The 24,212-nt window shown below is 36.7% G+C and overlaps 2 protein-coding genes across 2 annotated transcripts in view; one reads left to right on the plus strand and one right to left on the minus strand.

Annotated features, from left to right (window-relative positions):
- Positions 1-12,682, plus strand: part of LOC136844186 (putative uncharacterized protein ENSP00000383309) — a 74,782-nt gene extending 62,100 nt beyond the window's left edge. Inside the window, exon 2 of the mRNA XM_067113202.1 lies at positions 11,042-12,682. Coding sequence (XP_066969303.1) covers positions 11,042-12,682 — 1,641 coding nt within the window. The remainder of the gene's footprint in view (positions 1-11,041) is intronic.
- On the minus strand, positions 12,540-20,415 carry LOC136843911 (uncharacterized). The gene is made up of 3 exons (XM_067112822.1): positions 20,142-20,415; positions 16,823-17,146; positions 12,540-14,167 (listed from the first exon to the last, which is right to left on the minus strand). Exons 2-3 carry the CDS (start codon positions 17,119-17,121, stop codon positions 14,056-14,058), a joined length of 411 nt encoding a protein of 136 aa, XP_066968923.1. The 5' UTR covers positions 17,122-17,146; positions 20,142-20,415; the 3' UTR covers positions 12,540-14,055.
- Positions 20,416-24,212: the final 3,797 nt, after the last annotated feature.

Below are 24,212 nucleotides of genomic sequence, written 5' to 3' on the forward strand. Positions count from 1 at the left end.
CTAAAATAGAAGACTGCAGTATCTGCAAAAATACAAAACTGAGGAAAATGGCAGATAGTGCAGTTTTCCATTGCCTTACTACTGATTTTGCAGATGCTGCAAATGGGACCCCCTAAATAAAGCACTGAAGAATCATTCTGAAACTGCAGTAACTTGCGTTAGTGTTTCTCGAGCCCAAAATCTGGCATATCTCAGATTCGAAAATCTTGCAGATACTGCAGTTTTCGTTTTAAGGGCAGTATAGTTCCCTCTAGCTAGATCTAGATGGAACTTTAGGTATGAAAACTCTAGCAAAGAGCAACGAGTTTGAGCTAGAGAGACAGGGAGGGATTAAGCGGAAGAAAAACTCCTAAGAAAAAAAAGGCTATTAAAAGTATTCCTCACTTTTAATGTGTATCACTTGCAGTTTATTTATTATCGAAATATAATAAATGACCTCTGTGACAGCTTTCGTTGCAATTTAGGCTGTTGGGTGGCAGAAACAGCGAAAAGTACAATGTTTGATGCAGTGAGGATATTGTTTTCATTAATGAAAGCCAAATCGCAAACATAGTCGGGAAATCAGATTGCCACAATCCCAGAGGCCCCAACAAGGAAAGCATCTCGGTACAGAAAATGGAAATTGAAAAAGACGGCAAAGATGATTACGATTATGAGCATGGAATCTGTTATGTTCATGTTAGCAGGGAGCCATTGTGAACACAGTAGCATAGGAGGTATGAATAAAAAAGTTTCACAGTGAGATAAAGAAAGGAAAGAGGAAACCAGTATTTAAATAGTCAAGAAAAAATTCAGAGAGGGAAGGCACGAGTTCATGAATATTCACTTTGAGTAGACATTTTAGAGGGGAAAGGAAACTGCACTGTACGTAACTAAAAGCAGAAGGAAAGATTTATAAGCAAATGAATCTTCGAATGGCAGATGAAAATGGATATATGCTGTCCAAAGAGACTGCACTTGTTGAATGTAGAGGCTACAAGAGAGACAAACGTGAATGATGGAAGAAAGGAAAGTTTTTATGTAATATTGAGAATGATGGTGGAAGTGACTGGTACTGACGCCGGTGTAACTATAGTGTGTAAGGTATGTCTAGACGAGGGAAAGGTGCAGAGTGAATAGATGTGAGCTTTGCTTAGTTATTCCTTTGTATAAGGGGGAAGGAAATAGAGGCGACTATAAGATAATAGGGACATACCTGAAAAAGTGAATGGTAGTTCCGATTGAAAAATGAAAAGTTATAACCGTGGAACGTCACCCTATTTGTGACCCATAAGGCGCTTTATTTAAATTGGATTCTCTCTCTCTCTCTCTCTCTCTCTCTCTCTCTCTCTCTCTCTCTCTCTCTCTCTCTCTCTCTGAGAGCTGATAATCAGCTCAGTGGTCTGGTTAAACGTTTTTAATAATAATAATCTCTCTCTCTCTCTCTCTCTCTCTCTCTCTCTCTCTCTCTCTCTCTCTCTCTCTCTCTCTGTGAGAACTGATAATCAGCTCAGTGGTCTGGTTAAACTATTTTAATAATGATAATATCTCTCTCTCTCTCTCTCTCTCTCTCTCTCTCTCTCTCTCTCTCTCTCTCTCTGAGAGCTGATAATCAGCTCAGTGGTCTGGTTAAACTATTTTAATAATAATAATCTCTCTCTCTCTCTCTCTCTCTCTCTCTCTCTCTCTCTCTCTCTCTCTCTCTCTCTCTCTCTCTCTCTCAATGGCTTCAAACTCCGGCAATGTCTGGAACGCTGCAAATGTCAGTTCCTTGCCCGAGATTCATGAAATGGATGGCAATGCTCTGGTAACACTGAATTTGACAGATAGCTTCCAGGTAAATTTTTCACCGGGACACAAACTTGAATAGGAAATCACTCCATCCCTTAGATACACAGAGAGTCGTTTGTGATATGCAGTATTTATTTATTTATTTATTTATTTACAGGTTTATATTTTTTCTGATCCGACCACCGTTTTTATTTTATATACCTAAGTCTTACTGCTAATCGCATCATTGGTTCTGTGCCGATCGATAGTAACTCTTACCAGAGTTAATTATTTATATAAACAGCAGATTACAGAAGGTTTGTAGTTTTCTGAAAAGAAAACTAATTGTGCCGGCTTTGTCTGTCAGTCCGCACTTTTTCCTGTCCGCCCTCAGATCTTAAAAACTGCTGAGGCTAGAGGGCTGCAAATTGGTACGTAGATCATCCACCCTCCAATCATCAAACGTACCAAATTGCAGCCCTATAGCCTCAGTAGTTTTTGTTTTATTTAAGGGTAAAGTTAGCCATGATCGTGCATCTGGCAACGATAAAGGCCAGGCCACCACCGGGCCGTGGTTAAAGTTTCACGGGCCGCGGCTCATGCCGAGACCACCGAAAGATAGATCTATTTTAGGTGGGCTTGATTATACGATGTACAGAAAACTCGATTGCGCCGAAGAAACTTCGGCGCATTTTTTACTTTTTTTTTTTTTTTTTTTATCTGACACCTATTTAGATTTCGTGTTATTTAAAACAGAAGCAAGTTCAAAGACCTTGGCACCAGTTCTCCACTCTTCTCAAGTTTTTGAATGCCCGTGAATTGTTCAGACAAATTCCCAGTGTATATTGAATTTTAATTGTGTAACATCTCAACTTTGACTTCCAGTATATGCAGGGAATCACATCGACTTATTATTTCCTTCTCTTTTCGGGAGCTGTAGTGTCAGTCGGGATTAAGGTTTGTTTATGTTTGTTTAAACTGGAATATATCTCAGATTTTTCATCTTTTTACTTGTCTTTTTAAAGCACGCGTCTTTTGGTGTCGTCATTGTTAGGTTCTTAATGGCGTCCATTCTTAGGAAAAATTGGTTAGGAGAATTTTGGCAGAATATTCGTTTAGGAGAATTTTGGCAGAATATTCTCCATGAGATACAGTGTTTATATAAATATTAATAAGAGATATTACTTCAATTTTATTTCCTTTTGGTATAAGCTCATAGCACAAAAGTTTTATGTATGAATGCATGCAGATGAGTGCCCGTAGTATACATGTAATTTGTGCCATGTTTATGTGATATATATATATATATATATATGTGTGTGTGTTGGTGTGTGCGTGTGTGTATATATACACACTAAATTTTCTTCTGGGGCATAAATCGTAGAAATTTGTAAATAACATATACAGTTACACATACACATACACACACATATATATATATATATATATATATATATGAACGTATGTATACGTATGCATGTATGTATTATTGTATATTTCCTGATACATACGCATTCCATTAACTAGAGAGAGAGAGAGAGAGAAAATTACTGTACAGCTGCAAGGAGATAAACAAAGGCAGGAATCTAATCATCTGGGAACAGATGTCCTGACAACCAGAGTCATCAACTTGAAACACGCACGAGACCGAGCAATTAATTTCCATACGGATATCTGGCATGTCTTCGATGCTTTCTGTGGGGAGTTTCAAGACCACTTCCGTAGTACCGTCAGCGTACCTCACGTGGTGCACTGTAGGCACCACTCAAGGGTCTTCGCAGCGTCTCTTCCTCAGGTCCCTCGCTGCAACCTCTTTCATTGCTTTTACTGTACCTCCGTTCCTGTGCTCTCTCTTCCATCTGACTTTTGTACCCTCACTAACAATTGATTCCAAGTGCAGCTGCGAGGTTTTCTTCCTGTTACACCTTTCAAACCTTCTTTGCTCTCAATTTCCGTAAAGTCTGTATTCTATTGTATTTTATTCTATAGAGTAATAGTGACCGTATGAGAAATAAGGTCGCTACTCAAACGTTCCTCTCCAGCGCTAATATGGTTTAAGGTGTTATATGCTAATAACGGCAGTTTATTCAGTGGTAGACATATGCCTTATTACCAAATGGTTCCGCGTTGCCCAAATTAGTTATTGTTGTCAGGTGTCTTCTGCATTTGATTTAAAGCTGGATGATCATTCGAAAGCTGATTCCTAATAGAAATGTTTCTCTTAATGATAAGCTTTTTTATAATTTTTTTTCCTGCAAGGGTTTTTGATATGTTACTATAGAATGCTAAATCGTGAATTTGATGTTTAGAGGTTTTAAAAGTCTTATTTTGTTGGTAAGTTTATATTTTAGCTTTTACATAACTTTTTCCATGTCGATAGTCATTCATTTCCTTTTGAAACATGTTTTACTGAACTTTTATTTGAATGCCAAATATGCCTCTGTAACAAAAGGAAGGCCAGATTGTTCTTTTGTCAATTATTGTTCCCTGGAGAGAGAGAGAGAGAGAGAGAGAGAGAGAGAGAGAGAGAGAGAGAGAGAGAGAGGAGGGCGGGGTAGCCGTTGGGAGGGGACCACTGATATGAAATTCTTTTGTCTAACTCGTATTTTGACTTCCGGAAGTCAGCATTGAGTACGAAGGAAAACAAGCTTTTCTTTCGCAATCACACATTTGAAGCTTCGATCTCATACTGGGAAAAGCTTTTTGGACTTAACTGCATTCCGTTACTGGTGATCACATAAGGCAGGCTTAACTTTAAAGATAAAAAAATCGATCTAGTCAAACACATTAATCCATCCCAAAACGTGTGTATAATATATATATATATATATATATATATATATATATATATATATATATATATATATATATATATATATATATATATATATATATATATTGTATTACTAGGTTCAGCATCTCAGTAAAGGAAAAAATGAATAGTGTAAGCATATAATCAAGGAAAACATATTTTTACCTTTTTCGCAAATTTGCATTTATTTTCAGCATTGATTCGGGAGACTGAAACTTTGGCCAAGTTTTTGCCTATTCTCTTCTCAGTTCATTTTGTACTTTTTATTGCGGGACATCTCAACTCCTTTGAGTTCCAGTATATACAGGGAATCCAATCGAATTGTTAATCTTTTCTTTAACTGACGCTGTTGTTTCATTCGGGGTTAAAATTTGCTCATATTTCACAGTTGAAGGGAAAGGTTCAGAACACGCAAATAATAAAAAATATACCCCTTAAAAATTTTGTAATGTAATTGCTGCTTTCTTTTTGCATGATCCTGTAACATACATAAATAAAAAAAAAGACCGCAATCTTTGTGGAAGGTACCGATCGCAAAAGTTCTTAGATTTTTCCTTTACCAAAAGCCCTCTGCTCTCACAGAAATTCTCAGAATTAAAGGAAATATTCAGCTACGCCTTTATGATCTTTTAACCTTGGGTAGGCCATATTGCTATGAAGTCTTTGTATTTCTTTAAGAACTGTTCCTGTACAGGTATAAGTTTGCGTAATTTTCACAATTATTCTGTGGATCTAACACTACTAGTACCGAAAAAAAAGTACAGATAATAGCATTTAAATAATAGTATTCTTAGATTTTTAGTATTTTGTGATAGTTCTATGGAGTTCAATACCCGTACAGAACTTATTACATAGAAAAATAATCGTTTGGATACACGTTCCGTTTTGTATGGTTGGACAAAGTGATCATTTTGAAAACACAAGATATTAAGCGAACTGCGTTAGGGCTGAAATAATCAGATTACGTATTTTTCGCGCAGTTCTTGGGAAGAGCGCCTAGAGGATTATTCTGAGCCACTATAGACATATATATAGCTTGAATAGACCGTTTGTATCTTAAGCTTTTGTTCGGTGTATTATCGGTTCTCCTTAAAACACTATACAGACGGACATTCACAGCTAACTGTATACAAGATTACTGTAATTCCGCTAAAGTAGGCTATTCAGTAGAGTGAATTTTGCTCTCTCTCTCTCTCTCTCTCTCTCTCTCTCTCTCTCTCTCTCTCTCTCTCTCTCTCTCACACACACACACACACACACACACACACACACACACACACAGTTGTGCTAGCTGTAATGATAATAATAATACTGTAGGTTTGTGAGCATTATGAATTTTGGTCTATGAACTTCTTCATGAAACCAGATGGATCTATTACTGACAGCGATTTCACAGAGTTCTCGATGAATATTTTTACCACACTTTCCTTCTAGGCTTTTTAGTTTTCTGTAAAAGAAAACTATTGTGCCGGCTTTGTCTGTCCTTCCGCACTTTTTTCTGTCCGCACTTTTCTGTCCGCCCTCAGATCTTAAAAGCTACTGAGGCTAGAGGGCTGGAAATTGGTATGTTGATCATTCACCCTCCAATCATCAAACATATCAAATTGCAGCCCTCTAGCCTCAGTAGTTTTTATTTTATTTAAGGTTAAAATTAGCCATAATGGCAACATTTACGTGGATGGCTTCTTAAAATTAACGAAATTATTGGAGAACGATTATGGAGTTATAGCTATGATAATATTTAATGATAATAATAATTGTGGAGAAACACATCCACAGTTATGTTTGGGTACAAATGTATTTAAAAGTAAATCTCTACAGAGAGCGTTCTGGAATCTGTTCGATTCCCCTTTTCTGCCTCGAGGAGATTCGCGAAAGCTCTCCGTAGAGATTTATTTTTAAATATATTTGTACCCACACATGACTGTGGATACTGGTAATCTTCTTAGACACGAAGGTAAGTTATTTAGTTGTATTCCACATAGAAAAATGAAAGATGTTTTGGTTAGGATATGCCCAACAGTTTCGTCCTCCAATGGACCTCTTTTTGTAGCTTTTATTAAAGGATACAACTAAATAACTGTAGATGTTTTCTCCATTACTCTCCATTACAAGACTCACGCCACTGAGTGTGTTTTAATGATAATTGTTTAGAGTGACAAATTATTCTTCCTCATTTCTTGAAATAAAATACTTGTTAGTGTAGTGTCTCCTGTAGAAATTATGCACAAAATCTCCTTTACAGGCAGCAAAACCGCAGTTTTTCAGTGTCGTGGTTATTTTGAATTACTCTTACCAGAATGTCAAATTTCACCTTTACATTTACCAATGCAGGACACATATTGGCTACTTCTTGGCAAGGCTTGTCAACGTGATATCATAAGGAGACGTTATCTCATTCCTGTCAAGGTTAATTTGAGACATTTATCACTCACAGGGGGTGAAACTGGTGGCAGCAGAAAGTTTAGTATTTTTCAAGAAAATAAGATTAAAAGTATCTGAATATTAATGGTAAAAAAAATTGAATATACCATATGGGGCATAATACAATACCATTTCAAAATGTACTAATTGTGCAATGTCAGTAACGTAAAAATATCACCTGGTCACCTCGTAATTTAACATCACATTGAACGAAAGTTTAACCAGCAATTTAGGTTCAACAGGAGAACAGATTTACAAGTAGCCTTTGCGACCAACTTAACGAGATGCATATTGTGTACGGAACGGCAAAAATCTCTTCATGTCATTCAAGTAAAAATCACACTTTTAGCTTCTCAGTGATGTAAAACTGACTGCGGAGAGGATAATTAAAACAAATATCTATAAAACACTTTATTATTAATATAAAAACTATAGTTAAAAACTATTTTCATATTTAGATGCCTTCGAGTTGGGACTCTGAATTCATGTTTTATATATTATAGAACTTTGATTTACAACTCATGGGGCGAGTAGGAAAAAAAAAAAGTTTTGTACAGAGAAAGCCTACGACTGTAAAATGAGATCACTCTAATGTTACTTTGAGATTGTTTTAGAAAAGAGATGTTCATTCTATGACATGGAAGCTTTCTTTTGTCAATGAGGGAGGGAAAGTGGCTGTGAATATAATGCAGCATGGTTTTGTGTTAAGACAAAGAGCATAGGACAATTGCAGTGTGTGTGTGTGTGTGTGTGTGTGTGTGTGTGTTTACACACGTACACACACACATTAAAATATACATATATGTATGTATGTATTTATGTATATATAATTATATATGCATGTACATGTTGGAATGTATGTATATATATATATATATATATATATATATATATATATATATATATATATATATATATATATATATATATATATATATATATATATGATAGGAAGTCTTTTTGGAAACATGGATGTATTGTGGTTACACGAAAATCAGACGGATTTTGGCAAGCATTCAACTTACTTTCAGTTGTCAAAAAAAAATTGTGATAATCTGTTCCGACTGAATTAATAAATTGATATGACTACGCAAAAAATAAATGTGAAAAGTGTCCTAAATAATGTGACGGACATCGGCATTTTAAGAATATTTTTGAAAATTGGCAAATTTTACTATTTCTCATCGTTGACTTTCACTAGAGAATAAACGCTTTCCCTTGGGCTTGCTTTTACATCAGTTTGAGAATGTGAAAGTTTAGCACTTTAAGCCAGTTCTATCAGATTTCATATAATGCCACCCAATAACGAATTTCTAACCAGTATAAGATGCATTATATATATCAAAGAGGTCAGTCTTGCCCACATTTAGTTTCACACTTAGTCAACACATACGTAACGCTTTTTACTTGAATAGAAATAAAACGCAAATGCATTTTAAAGTAAAATAACTCTCACATTGTCCTTTAAGCTATTTTGAACAAATGACGCGTTCAGCATTAGAAAGTCCTCTCGCCACAAAAGAATTTGGAAATTGAACCTGCTGTAATTTCTCTATTTTTCAAGATACAAAGTTGAATTTTGTTTGAGAGGAAGTATATGCGATCAGGAAGAGAACAGTATATGCAGAAAAAATTATAATTCAACCCTACCCCATTTTTGGGGGAAAAGGGGTGGATTATTTTAAAGCTGATCAGGCGAAAAACGCCAATTTCAAAAGTTGGGGGGAGAGGCCCTTCTAATGCTGAACGCCTGCAGTAAAATTATATACTTATTTTAAGAAATGTCTAGGTGGAGAATTAATCTTTAAGCAACAGATTATTTCAGAAACTGCATGATAGCTATACAGTGAAAAGGTCAGTTTTGCCACATGGAATGTTGTTAGGTCATTTCCACAATCCAGAATCACGAGGTTAGTTAACATTATTACAAAATACAGAAAGAAGGAATTCCGTGGCTGGCACTAGGATGCATTTTCCCGAGATGTAACCGAGTACCGGGACCTTTCCCTGAAAAAAAGCGGGACGCCATATCTTCAAAACTAACCTTAAAATTTTCTTGAAAATAATGTCATTATGTTTCCCACATCCAAAGTACTTTTGAGGTCCCAATCAAATCTAACCTAACCTAGTGGCATGGAAAACAAACCGGGGCTGGTGCAATACTAGCATACATCTCCGGAATTTGCGGACGGGAAACATAAATCATACTCAACCTCATTCCCGGAACTTACATGTAAGCTATTTCGAAATGAACATTGTTCAAGTACCTAATATCCAACCTATTTTTTTTTTTTCAATTTTAATTCCTTGTAATTTCGATGACAATTGAAGCTTCCGTGCAACTGATATGCGAAAAACTAGGTTTTTAATTTGTTTTTAGGTATTTGTCAGTGCGTCTGAAGTCCTCCATTACCAAAGTCATGAAAAATTGTTTGAAAACTATATATATATATATATATATATATATATATATATATATATATATATATATATATATATATATATATATATATATATATATATATATATATATATGTGTGTGTGTGTGTGTGTGTAAGTATATATATATATATATATATATATATATATATATATATATATATATATATATATATATATATATATATATATATATATATATATATATATATATATATATATATATATTATGTATGTGTATATATGTAATATAGATAGACAGATAGTTAGTTTAGTTATAAAGCCATATAAAATCATGAAACCAACAGTAGTGTTGAATGAAATTCACAGAACAACGAAGAATTACTGTTAATCATCTAACATCAAAACCGTAGATATGAAACCAACAGCTAGCAGATGGAATTGAAAGCTCTGTGCGTGACTGCATAAAAATTTCAAAGCTCTATCACTAAAATAACTCTATGCATGACAAGCGCATTAGTTGTAGCAATGGTCTATTTATTCCATTCCGTTTCATTTGTATATATATGAGATCGTCTACCATGCCGGTAGTGATGCTGTTTGACTTTATTAAAAATATAGAATTAGGCAAAATATTCATTAATCTTTTATGCAAACGAGAAATGCTGATGTAACTTTGTTATGAGTTTGATTGAATGAATTATAACTCGTTATATTGTTTTTGATTTTCCGAACGTTTTTAGCTACAGTTTAGGCGTAGCTTCAATGGGCGTTCATCCAGATTTGCGGAAAATTGCTCTGCAAATGAAATAAAAAGATTTCGTAGTGGCTTATACACGAATAACTTAGACTTAACGTTTATTCCTAATATCCACGTAAAGTGTTTGTAGTACATTGATTTTATTTTCAAGTCGCTGTCAATTTTAATAATATCAGAAGCAAAGTCTCCCTATTCTGGCGTAATGATTTGTTGTAAAAAAGGTTTTTTTTGGTCTAAGTTTCAAGGTCACTTGTCATTATTAAAAAAAAAATGTTACTTTCATGTTAACACCGAGTACATACTAACCAAAAACATTGCGTGTTTTTATTATGCATATGAAATGTAAGAAAATACGTTAAAAAAAGATTCACTCTCAACTTTATCGTAATTAAACTTTATTGTGAATCCTGGACCTGAAAGTTTTTGTTTTTTAAGCGACTTATCTGTTCGTAATTAATCTTAGAGTTTTCGTAACGCTTCTGTTGGTTTGGTAGAGTCCAGAGGTCCGCAATAGACCTCTTACTCCCTTGCACACCTTACAAGTAGCTAAGGGCTCTTAAGAAGCCGTGCTGGCATAAGGCCAGCTAAATCTCAACCAGTCACCCCCAGTTTTCAATCTCAACCAATCACCGCCAGTTTTCAATCACAACCAATCACCGCCAGTTTTCAGTCTCAACCAATCACCACCTGTTTTCAGTCTCAACCAGTCACCAATAATTTTCAGTCTCAACCAATCACCAACAGTTTTCAGTCTCAACCAATCACCGCCAGTTTTCAGTTTCAACCAATCACTGCCAGTTTTCAATCTCAGCCAGTCACCACCTGTTTTCAGTCTTAACCAATCACCGCCAGTTTTCAGTCTCAACCAGTCACCGCCAGTTTTCAATCTCAACCAGTCACTGCCAGTTTTCAATCTCAGCCAGTCACCACCTGTTTTCAATCTCAACCAATCACTGCCAGTTTTCAGTCTCAACCAATCACCTCCAGTTTTCAATTTCAACCAGTCACTGCCAGTTTTCAATCTCAGCCAGTCACCACCTGTTGTCAGTGTCAACCAGTCACCGCCAGTTTTCAATCTCAACCAGTCACTGCCAGTTTTCAATCTCAGCCAGTCACCACCTGTTTTCAATCTCAACCAATCACCGCCAGTTTTCAGTCTCAACCAATCACCGCCAGTTTTCAATCTCAGCCAGTCACCACCTGTTTTCAATCTCAACCAATCACCGCCAGTTTTCAGTCTCAACCAATCACCTCCAGTTTTCAATTTCAACCAGTCACTGCCAGTTTTCAATCTCAGCCAGTCACCACCTGTTGTCAGTGTCAACCAGTCACCGCCAGTTTTCAATCTCAACCAGTCACCACCAGTTTTCAGTCTCAACCAATCACCGCCAGTTTTCAATCTCAGCCAGTCACCACCTGTTTTCAATCTCAACCAATCACCGCCAGTTTTCAGTCTCAACCAATCACCTCCAGTTTTCAATTTCAACCAGTCACTGCCAGTTTTCAATCTCAGCCAGTCACCACCTGTTGTCAGTGTCAACCAGTCACCGCCAGTTTTCAATCTCAACCAGTCACCACCAGTTTTCAGTCTCAACCAATCACCGCCAGTTTTCAATCTCAGCCAGTCACCACCTGTTTTCAATCTCAACCAATCACCGCCAGTTTTCAGTCTCAACCAATCACCTCCAGTTTTCAATTTCAACCAGTCACTGCCAGTTTTCAATCTCAGCCAGTCACCACCTGTTGTCAGTGTCAACCAGTCACCGCCAGTTTTCAATCTCAACCAGTCACCACCAGTTTTCAGTCTCAACAAATCACCGCCAGTTTTCAATCTCAGCCAGTCACCACCTGTTTTCAATCTCAACCAATCACCGCCAGTTTTCAGTCTCAACCAATCACCTCCAGTTTTCAATTTCAACCAGTCACTGCCAGTTTTCAATCTCAGCCAGTCACCACCTGTTGTCAGTGTCAACCAGTCACCGCCAGTTTTCAATCTCAACCAGTCACCACCAGTTTTCAGTCTCAACCAATCACCGCCAGTTTTCAATCTCAGCCAATCACCACCTGTTTTCAATCTCAACCAATCACCGCCAGTTTTCAGTCTCAACCAATCACCTCCAGTTTTCAATTTCAACCAGTCACTGCCAGTTTTCAATCTCAGCCAGTCACCACCTGTTGTCAGTGTCAATCAGTCACCGCCAGTTTTCAATCTCAACCAGTCACCACCAGTTTTCAGTCTCAACCAATCACCGCCAGTTTTCAATCTCAGCCAGTCACTGCCCGTTTTCAATCTCAGCCAATCACCAACTGTTTTAAATCTCAACCAATCGCCATCAGTTTTCAGTCTCAACCAATCACCCCCAGTTTTCAGTCTCAACCAATCACCGCCAGTTTTCAATCGCAACCAGTCACTGCCAGGTTTCACTCAACCAATCACCACCTATTTTAAATTACAACCAATCACCACCAATTTTCAGTCTCAACCAATCACCGCCAGTTTTCACTCTCAACCAGTCACCACCTGTCCTAAATCATAACCAATCACCACCAGTTTTCAGTCTCAACCAATCACCACCTGTTTTAAATCTCAACCAATCGCCACCAGTTTTCAATCTCAACCAATCACTACCTGTTTTAAGTCCACCAATCACCGCCAGTTTTCACTCTCAACCAATCACCACCTGTTTTAAATCACAACCAATCACCGCCAGTTTTCAATCTTAACCAATCACCACCAGTTTTCAGTCTCAACCAGTCACTGCCAGTTTTCAGTCTCAACCAATCACCACCTGTTTTTCAATCTCTACAAATCACCGCCAGTTTTCAGTCTCACCAATCACCACCAGTTTTCAATCTCATCCAATCACCACTTGTTTCCATTCTCAACCAATCACCGCCAGTTTTCAGTCTCAACCAATCACCACCTGTTTTCAGTGTCAACCAATCACGGCCAGTTTTGCAAGCACATTGTACGACTTGATCTTCAGACATGATGTTACATATTTTGGGAAGATGTTTCTGTGTACTAGATTGACATTCGAGAAGGTATTTTATCAGATGCTTAGATATTGCGGTTGCTTAGACCCGAATGATGAGTTGCGGCCCAGTTTGTGGATGGTGAAGACCCAAATTGTGGTCGCTGAAGGCCCAATAGTTGTGGTCGCTGAAGACTCGAATAGTGGTCGATGAGGGGCCCGGATTGTGTTTGCTGAAGGCCCGAAAATTGTGGTTGCTGAAGACTCGAATTGTGGTCGGGGAAGACCCGAATTGTGGTCGCTGTAAATTGCGTCACTGAAGAACTGAACTGCGGTCGTTGAAGGCCTTATAACTGCTGTCGCTGAAGACTCGAATAGTGGTCGGTGAAGACTCGAATTGTGGCCGCTGAAGGCTCGAATAGGGTCGGTGAGGGCCTGGATCGTGGTCGCTGAAGACTGGATAATTGTGGTCGCTAAAGACTAGAATAGTGGTCGGTGAAGACTCGAATTGTGGTCGCTGAAGGCTCGAATAGTGGTCGGTGAGAGCCTGGATTGTGGTCGCTGAAGGCCGGATAATTGTGGTCGCTGAAGGCTCGAATTGTGGTCGCTGAAAGCTCAAATAGTGGTGGGTGAGGGCCTGGATTGTGGTCGCTGAAAGCTGGATAATTGTGGTCGCTAAAGACTCGAATAGTGGTCGGCGAGGGCCTGGATTGTGGTCGCTGAAGGCCAGATAATAGTGGTCGCTGAAGATTCGAACAGTGGTCGGTGAAGACCCGAATAGTGATCGGTGAAGACCCGAATTGTGGTCGCTGAAGGCTCGAATAGTGGTCGGTGAGGGCCTGGATTGTGGTCGCTGAAGGTCGGATAATTGTGGTCGCTGAAGGCCTGAAAATTGCGGTCGCTGAGAGCCCACCGGAAGAGCGCTGCGTTCGAACTCATACAGGAGGATTCTTCGGAGGACATTGGTGATTCTGATCAAGGACATCGTCCTTGGCCAGGGCGTGTGAGTCTTCCTCCAGAGAATCATCTCCGTCGTCAAACCCGTACCTGCAGGAGAGACGAGAGAGGTTCAGTGATAAATTTAAACAGTTTAATGGTAAAATTCAAAGGGTTTGATTATAAATATAAAGGCAGATTTTGTGGAAAATGGCTCTTTACTTTACTAATCATTTTTTAAAAGAGAAACAAAACTCAGTCTCAAAGTCAGGATTTTCTGTCGTTGTAATTAGGTTTGAGTTTTAAAGCTGAACAGGTATCAGTCAGTGCGATGACTGTTTTAAAGAGCATATGAGTCTACTTTTAATCACTGGAAGATAATTCTGAATGCGCTAATGCTTTCTAAAGCTGATAAAATTTTATTCATGATAACGACTTCGAATCGAGGTACATTACTCCTGGTTTTCTATTTCTACATATGAATATATATATATATATATATATATATATATATATATATATATATATATATATATATATATATATATATATATATATATATATATATATATATATATATATATATATATATATATACATACAGTGTTTAACACGAGTTTATGCAAATATTTCGGAAAATGAAAGAAATGGTCATTCTGAGCAGAAAATGTTCTATAAAGATATGCATTTCAAGGCTTCTTGTGTTGGTGAGGGGAATTTTAAAATAACCGTTCATCATTAACACGGCTCTTGGGCGAGGTTGTTAATGCGGTTCGGAGTAGCCTACTGCCTAGGCTAGGGGTGGTTGATGAAGTGAATGAGACAAGTGGATTGCTTGTCTTTTAATTATGATTATTTTTCTTGCTGGTAATCTAATTTTAGTGATTAGCTTAGAGCGGTACGTTATGGCTTTACGTATCAAGTAGGCAGTGTAAATGTTGCTTGGCAAAATTTATCTGTGATCGTTGAATTCTGCCCCGTCACGGAATTGTTGAATCAGGAGCCATGACTAGGCGCATGCCTTTGACTGGCGTCTGATGAATACTTTTGATGGAGAGGGAACGATTTTTAATGAGACACTGTAAATCTGACGGGTGTCGGATGAATGGGCACCCCGCTGATTTAGAGGAGATTCAATTAGGCTTGCTTTTTCTTTTTATTTTTTTTTTATCGGTGTCCAATGAATACTGGAGAGGGCGAGGGAATAATGCATATATTTTTTTTCTGTTTGTTCAGTACCTAAAGAATACAGTTGATTGGGAAATACTTTATTCACATCAGCCTAATCATTCCGTCAAGACTAGATCTTGCTCTTACGTCTGACATCACAGAGGGGTGAGCCGCCACGAGGCATATCCTCACTCCACGAATTGGAACCAGTCTAAATGTAACCTGCAGGTAATCCGTCTTGAGGCAGAGTTCGCTAAGCAACTGAAGCCTTCCCTTTCCTTTTAATTTTCTTATTTTATCACTCCGCTTTCTTAAATTTACTGATTTTATATAATCGTCTGTATCATATTTCGTAAGCGCAGAGTTCTTTATTGTTTGGCCAAGGAGCAAGCAATTAAACAAACAACTACAGTTTACTGATGAATTCGTATTGCATCGCGGGATTGCACTTGAAGTATTATTGTTCATTGTTGAAGTATTGTTCAGCGTTGTTCAAACTTGAGGTTGGTAAACAAAAGCGTGGGGGAGATTGTGAAGAAAATCATACAAGTCTCATTTCCTTGTCGATAGTTCTTCCTTGCGCTTGAAATTTCCGATTTTGATTCCAAACAATAATTAAAAGTTCATTAGAATACCAGATGCTCGTAAGACGACATTCAAATCTGTATTGTTTTGCTCTGTAATCAAGTTACCGACTTTCTAATGCAGAAGACAGAGTTTAATGAAATAAGGTGCACCCTGCTTTTGAAATAGCTTTATAAGACGACAGTGAACTGACATGCTACATGTTATTATTATTATTATTATTATTATTATTATTATTATTATTATTATTATTATTATTATTATTATTATTTTGTCTATCACAGTCATCCTATTCGACTGGATGGTTTTTATAGTGTGGGGCTCCGAGTTGCATTTTTATTATTATTATTATTATTATTATTTTTATTATTTTGTCTATCACAGTCATCCTATTCGACTGAGTGATTTTTATAGTGTGGAGTTCCAGGTTGCATTATTATTATTATTATTATTATTATTATTATTATTATTATTATTATTATTTATTATTATTATTTATTATTATTATTATTATTTTGTCTATCACAGTCATCCTATTCGACTGGGTGGTTTTTATAGTGTGAGTTCAGGTTGCATTATTATTATTATTATTATTATTATTATTATTATTATTATTATTATTATTATTATTTTTTGCCTATCACAGTCATCCTATTCGACTGAGTGGTTTTTATAGTGTGGAGTTCCAGGTTGCATTATTATTATTATTATTATTATTATTATTATTATTATTATTATTATTATTATTATTATTATTATTATTTTGCCTATCACAGTCATCCTATTCGACTGAGTGGTTTTTATAGTGTGGAGTTCCAGGTTGCATTATTATTATTATTATTATTATTATTATTATTATTATTATTATTATTATTATTATTCAGAAAAGAACCCCATTCATATGGAACAAGCCCACCATAGGGGCCACTAACGTGAAATCCAAGCTTCCAAAGAATATGGCGTTCATTAGGAAGAAGTAAGAGGAAGTAAAGTTAAGAAGAGAAAACTCACCTCCAAGTTATCCCAATACTCAGGAAGACCATGAGGATACCCATGGCTATAAGGCCACATGCCAGGGGCATAGAAGGAGTACGCAGTGGGTACGTGCCGCTCATGGGTCGAATAAGGATCACGTGGTAGAAGACTGACCCCATGGTGATCATAAGGACTCCGATGACGAAGCTGAACAGAATGCAGTAGCCCCGTGACGTAGGGGCCGTGTGAGAGGTGAAGAGCCCCTTGTATCGTGCCCGGGTATGGCGGGCATTTATGCTGCGCCCCTGGCTCAGTGAGTGGCTCCTAGGAGGCATCTTCAGTAAGAGACATCCTAACAGCCTGGAATGGGGGAAAAAAGAATATATTTTCCTAAAAACCTGGAGTGGTGCAAAAAAGAATATATTCCTAAGAACCTGGAATGGTGCAAAAAAGAATAGTTCCTAGGAGCCTGGAATATTGGAAAAAAAGAATATATTTTTTATATCTTTTAATTTAAACCGTTTGATTTACGAATAACCAGCAAGTAATATGAAAAACTATAATCGTAAAAATGATTCTCTCTCTCTCTCTCTCTCTCTCTCTCTCTCTCTCTCTCTCTCTCTCTCTCTCACACACACACACACACACACACACACACACACACACACATATTCACATAAGCACGCAAACATTTTCTCTTAAGTAAGGTGATTTAAAAGCCAAACTCTTTAACTTTAACTGGACCTCTGGATATATTCCCTGAAACATGCTGGAGTCACCACAGACTTGAATTAGCCATTTCTTTAGAGTTGCATTTCTTCTCGTACTTTTGCAAAAATAAACTTCAGTGAATCTATAATTCATTGGAAATCACGGGAGAAAATGTGGATGGGTTCGACAGTGAGCAGAGAGGGAAAGATGTGAAAACTTTACTGGATGTAGTTTGAAAAATATATTTTTCAGATAGTTTTTTAAGAAGTGGAAAGATGGATAGCAAAAAACCTCACTGCTGATTGATGAGAATGGCTGCAGAATTTTATCAGTTCTGGACAAGCAGTTTTTTATCAAGTGGGAAGATGAACAACATGGAACTCGTATTGACTGGTTATTGATCAGAATACGAAGAAGAGAGATATTTGTGGAAAGCAACGGTAATATTTATATAAAAAATATATAAAAAAAACCACTGCTGTTCAATAGTTACAGGAGGCTTAACCTTTTAAGAAAGAGCTACTTCTTTTTAAAGAATAAGTTATTAAACACAGTATTTCTGCTGTCTGTGGGCAGGCTTACCTGACATCAAAGAAATAAAAGTGTCTGAAAACCAAAGGTGAATTTCGCCACGAAAGCAGGACATATAAATAAATGAATTAAAATGGGAAAATAATTCTGAGAAATACTGATTCATCGGCCAGCTGATGAAAATTCCAAAGTATATAGTTTTAAACCCTTTTTTAGTTTTATGTAAAAGAAAACTGTTGTGCCGGCTTTGTCTGTCCGTCCCCACTTTTTCCTGTCCGCCCTCAGATCTTAAAAACTACTGAGGTTAGAGGGCTGCAAATTGGTATGTTGATCATCCACCCTCCAATCATCAAACATGCCTAATTGCATCCCTCTAGTCTCAGTAGTTTTTATTTTATTGACGGTCAAAGTTAGCCATAATTGTGCGTCTGGCAAAGAGATAGGCCAGGCCACCACCTTGCCGTGATTAAAGTTTCATGGGCCGCGGTTCATACAGCACTAAACCGAGACCACCGAAAGATAGATCTATTTTCGATTGCCGTGATTATACGATATACAGAAAACGCGACTGCGCCGAAGAAACTTCGGCTCATTTTTTACTTGTTAATTCTCGTGACTTCTCATTTATGTGTCCGAGGCCTCTGGTAAATTACTTTAAAATTCTTAATGGCAATGTAGCTTTGCCAATCATCGTCAATAGTGCAACCTCAGCAACTCAAAAGTACTTTATTTCCGTAATTGATTTGCATATTTTAATAATGGAGAATGATTTTTTATTTTATGTGATATGTTGTTCCATTTGTTCGTAAAGTACATACAGTTGTTGAGTCTCCCCTCCCCCGTCTCGCTCTCTCTCTCTCTCTCTCTCTCTCTCTCTCTCTCTCTCTCTCTCTCTCTCTCTCTCTCTCTCTCTCTCTAATGCATTTCAGGACATGGTTCTGGCTCGATTTAATGCTCTGAAAACCTGTTTAAGATGATATTTCCCATAAAAGTACATAGACATATAACAGCACTGATAAAGATATTAATGTTGGCAAGTATATTATAGATAACGTTAGCAGAAGAGGAATGTACAAGAAATTAAAAGTTTTTTATGTACTGAGAAAGGTTACACTGATGATAATTCTGATAAAAATCACAATAACGGTGATAGTAAAGATTAGCATATTCATACAGCCAATATAAATATCATGTCAGTATCGATTATTAAAATAAATATTCCGCCATTACCCTCCCCCTCAGTGATTATTGTGAAGAGACCACTTCTGAATGCTTGGTGACCCTAGTATTGATAGATGATTAGCTAATACAGTTTTAGTTTCATTAGTACTTCTCAGGTGAGCGTTTGAATACAGCGTTACAGAAAAATGCGATAGAATACAGGCTGGAAAATATCTTGTATTCAAAAGCTAGCTGTAATCTATAGTTCATTATGTAGCCTCTGTTTTCAGTTTGATAAGAATTATAAAAGGAATGATAATAGGATTGTCTGATAGTTTTATATGCGCAGCCTTTCTTCCATCTGTCAAAATTTAGATTTTTCCCAAATGTGAACAGCACATATACACTCAAAAAGGAATACTATATATATCTGACTCACATCTGGATCGAACCCAGGTCTTTCAGTTGAAAGGCAAAGGTGCTACCAACTGAACCACACAAGTCATAAAAAAAGTTGGAGCCTAAGTACCATTGTACCTAAGGCTTTACCTGGGCAGGTTTACTGACTAGCATACCAGCGAGTGTTACCCAATTTCCTAACCCAGCCGCAAGATCTGGGTTCGATCCGAGTGTGAGTCAGAAAAATATTTCTGTTTTGCACGTGATTGTGTGTTGATTGTTTCTATCATATATATATATATATATATATATATATATATATATATATATATATATATATATATATATATATATATATATATATATATATGTATATACACGTATATATATTCACACTCACACACACACCTCATTCTGATTACATGCTCCCACATATGTTTGTCGAAAATAAAGGATTCTCATTTACATACTGGCCCATATTCTTATTTAAAATATAAATTATTCTTATCGAAAATGAAAACAGAATACGCAAAATATGCAGTGAATAACCTACCTTCTCTGATACCCTCTGCCTTGTGATTATCTTTGTGGGACAGGGAAATATATTTTTCTATTTTTGATTAACTTTTCTCAGTAAATGTTTCCCTTCCTCTTGAAGACCTTAGTCTTTGTCAAAGTCGTTTAGTCACAATGTCAAAAGAAAGTCAGGAACCTCATTGTTCTGTTATTCCCGATAATGTTCCCGTAACGGAATAAGCGCACATGGATGACACAAGAGACGTCAGAGAGGAATAACCTCTCTCTTCACTGTCAGCCTTACAACTGACAAGTTGTTGCTCCTCCGAGTTCTCTAGCCTCTGGTGCTCATAGATGCGATGGAGTTTAGTTGCCACGTAGCCATTTCATTAGTTATTCAACACGCTCCCTAAAAGATGCTGATTCCACACAACAAATAGACAACTGTCACAGGCATCCTTTAATTGCTAATTTGGGAATGAAACGAATGTGCAGTAAGCTATCTTGTACATTAAGCTGGAGCAGCCCATATTAAATTAGTTTCGTCCGCTTAATATTCTTACCTCTAGTGCGCCTCTCAGCTCTGGCTAGTTTCTGGAGCTAGGGGCCCAGTCTTTCCAACACTTTTGCTACACCAAGATCCAATTCTAAAGCTAAATTCTAAACTTACACCTTCTAACCAGCTAATTTTTCTTACAGTCTCTGTCTCTACCAAGATAACTGCCTTATTATGTAGATGAATATTCAGTTATTTATCTTTTCAGTGAAAGTGATTGTGAAGAAGTAATTACTGATCAGTGTGTTTTCTCTTAAACTGAACATCTTGAAGATAAATGGCATCTATGTATGGGTCATTTTTGATTGAAACAAACGTTTAAAAAAAATTATTTCAGTAACTTGAATTTAGTATGAATTGGGAATGGAAAACCCGAGCTTGCCTAACAAATATTTTCTTTTTGGGGGGGTGGTGGGTTTGGGAGTTGGGGGGGAGCTACGTTTTGGGTTTGTTTACCTATGACTTGAATTTGATAAATCATACATTTGCATTTAGTTTTCACGTAATTAATGAATGTATCAGTCAACACTATTCTTCTTTCAGTGAATCGTTAATGTAGCAAAACAGTGGATTTTTTAGACAGTTTTTCAGGAAGCTAAGTCTATAGAAAACGTCAGAATTGGATCCTTTCTGCTTTGCCTCACAAAATCACGTACGAGGAAATAAACGTTGGAGGTGTAGTTGAGAGGGCGAGATCTCAACATATCTTCCATAAAATATATGATAAAAATACTATAAAATAAAGATGTTATCCCTTCCAATGAGTCTCTACCCCAGATTTTTTTTTTCTGTGGCAAAAATTTCCTTTCTTAAGTGGTAATAAACATTAGAGGGGTGTTGATATTTACTGTATATCTTAAACATTTTAGTAATCACTTAATAACTTTCACATATAAAGAGCGTTTAGATGTTAGAATATTTCAGCCTATTCAAAGCTGTGTACATCAGCACTGATGTTTCGCATACTAAACACTGGGGTGTGACGTCACTTGATTGAGCTTTTTCTAACAACCCACCAGAAAAAAATATAAAATATCAGAGAGATTGTCATTGCATACATTCCAATCTTCTATAATAATAAAATCCAAATGGGGGTAGGTAAGGGATCGGAAGGGTAGGGGAGACATGACACATCCACCCTCCTCCTGCTAACAGGTTTATCCGCCCCGGGTGGGGACGGGCTGTGTAGGGGATCTTGAGGGTAGGGGGTACATAACACATCCACCCTCCTCCTGCAAACCTGTTTATCCGCCCCGGGGTGGGGGGGATATGTAGGGGATCGGCAGGGTAGGGGAGACATGACGGGCAGGGCCGGGTTCTAGCGCAGCGTAGCGTGCGCCATCAAGCTCGTTTCAAATAATAAACGTTGCTGGACGTCAAATTTGCTTGGACGTTTCAAAACTGAGCCGGGGTAACGACAAATTACACGGCGGAGATTACCTGCCTGGAAGCTTAAATGATTTTTTTTTTTGGGGGGGGGGGCAATGCCTCTACACGTCAGTATGCCGCTAGAATTTCATTATGCCAAATTTAAAGAAAGAGATTGACATTCTACGTATTTTATAGTTCTGTTTCTTCTAGCTCATTCTATTCTTTAAATCCTTCTGCAGTTATGGAGGCGTGTTTAGAAAGCATATTTGATTTGAACGGATTTATTTATTATCACGCATGTCATCATATGGGAGACAATATATATCAAATAAAGGCAGAAGTGCTTAAAAAGCAATCACCATTTCACTTAAGATAAGTTTCCTTTGTTATCAAATGATGTTTGCAAATAGGTTATTGAGTAATGTGGCTCATACTACTTAAACAAATTCTTTCAACCCTAACTGCATCTGTATAAAGATAGTCATAGAATTTGAGTGAATTTGTATTTTCTAGAGGACTGAAGGACAGCACGTGGTTTCAGGGACAAATATTTTCATTCTTGCGCGATTTTATCTGCTTCTACTAAAAAAAAAAAATGTGGGGGGGGAAGGAAAACCTTTACTTGCATTCAAATTTTATGGTTTTCAGATAATATTGGGCAAAATGGCATGTCTCAGTTTCAAAATATACTTCTCAGGTGGTCACACGTTGGATCTTTGAGTGAAACAAGTGGCAAATGGTTATAAAAAATAAGAATGCCATTAAATGAAGAAAAATATAAATCTGATTAAACGGTGTAATATTCCTTTGAAAGTAAAATGGTTTTGTGGGTTGACGTCTGGTTTTCAATAAAAAGTGACGTTGTTTTTTTTTTTTCAAAATACGTTCCGTCAATTATATTGCAGAATGGTAGCTGAATCCTTTATCTGAGATCTTTGCCAAAGCAAGAATCAGTTAATGAATATGATCTTATTTTTCAAACCTTTGTCCTAATATATATTATATATATATATATATATATATATATATATATATATATATATATATATATATATATATATATATATATATTAGAATCAATCAACACACAATCACGTGTGGAACAGAAATAAATTTCTGCCTCACATCAGGATCGAACCCAAGTCTTTGAGTTGAAAGACGAGACTGCTGCCAACCAAGCCACGCAAGTCCTGGGTTCGATCCTGATATGAGTCAGAAATTTATATATATACGTATATCACTCTTAATGATCACAGATATTTGCTTATCCTTAATAGTTAAATGTGAAGGAAAAATTATAGCGTTTTAAAGCAATGAATGAAAATGCAAATTTTAAAGCCTACATGTTTGAAAATTTTGTTTTAGAAACTAAGTAATGGGAACAGAAAACTAAGTAATGGGAACAGATTCTCTCTCTCTCTCTCTCTCTCTCTCTCTCTCTCTCTCTCTCTCTCTCTCTCTCTCTCTCTCTCCTTTGTGTTGTATTGTAATAACTGAATACATTCTGATGCTTTTACGTGTCCTGAAATGCAGTGGAACACACATGACTTCAATGCATTTAACTTCGGAGTTACATTGACTGAATGCACAGTGAGTATGAATATTCATACGTCGGTTTTATAAACCACTTTTTAGTAAATTCAAATATAAAAGTAAAGTTGATGCATGAGGCATGATCTTTGTAATGTATATTGATGAGGTACAATGGGAAATGTCATTTTTTTGTTTGTGGCTTTTTTTTTTTTTTTTTTTTTTTTTTGCTTTTTATCTCTCTACCTCTGCTGGTATTTGAAGAGGCTTGTGTTGTGGAAGTTTGCCACACAAATTGCTTATCCTTGATGCATATGTAAAAAAAAAATGAACGTGGTTTCCACGACATAATATGGAAATGGTTTTATATATATATATATATATATATATATATATATATATATATATATATATATATATATATATATAATGTATATATATACATTATTTACATGCATATATACGCATATATATGTGTGTGTGTGCACGCGCGTGTAGGCGCGTAATTCGATATGAACAGTCAAATCATTCAAGCGCCAGGTCAAAAAAAAAAAAAAAAAAATTAATGGGTGAAATCAGAATACGGCATAAACCCTTTGACGGTCTTTTCCTAAGCCACAGTGATCGGATTGCAATTCCCCCTCGCCCCTC

Source organism: Macrobrachium rosenbergii, chromosome 12, assembly GCF_040412425.1.
Source record: "Macrobrachium rosenbergii isolate ZJJX-2024 chromosome 12, ASM4041242v1, whole genome shotgun sequence".
Taxonomy (NCBI): domain Eukaryota; kingdom Metazoa; phylum Arthropoda; class Malacostraca; order Decapoda; family Palaemonidae; genus Macrobrachium; species Macrobrachium rosenbergii.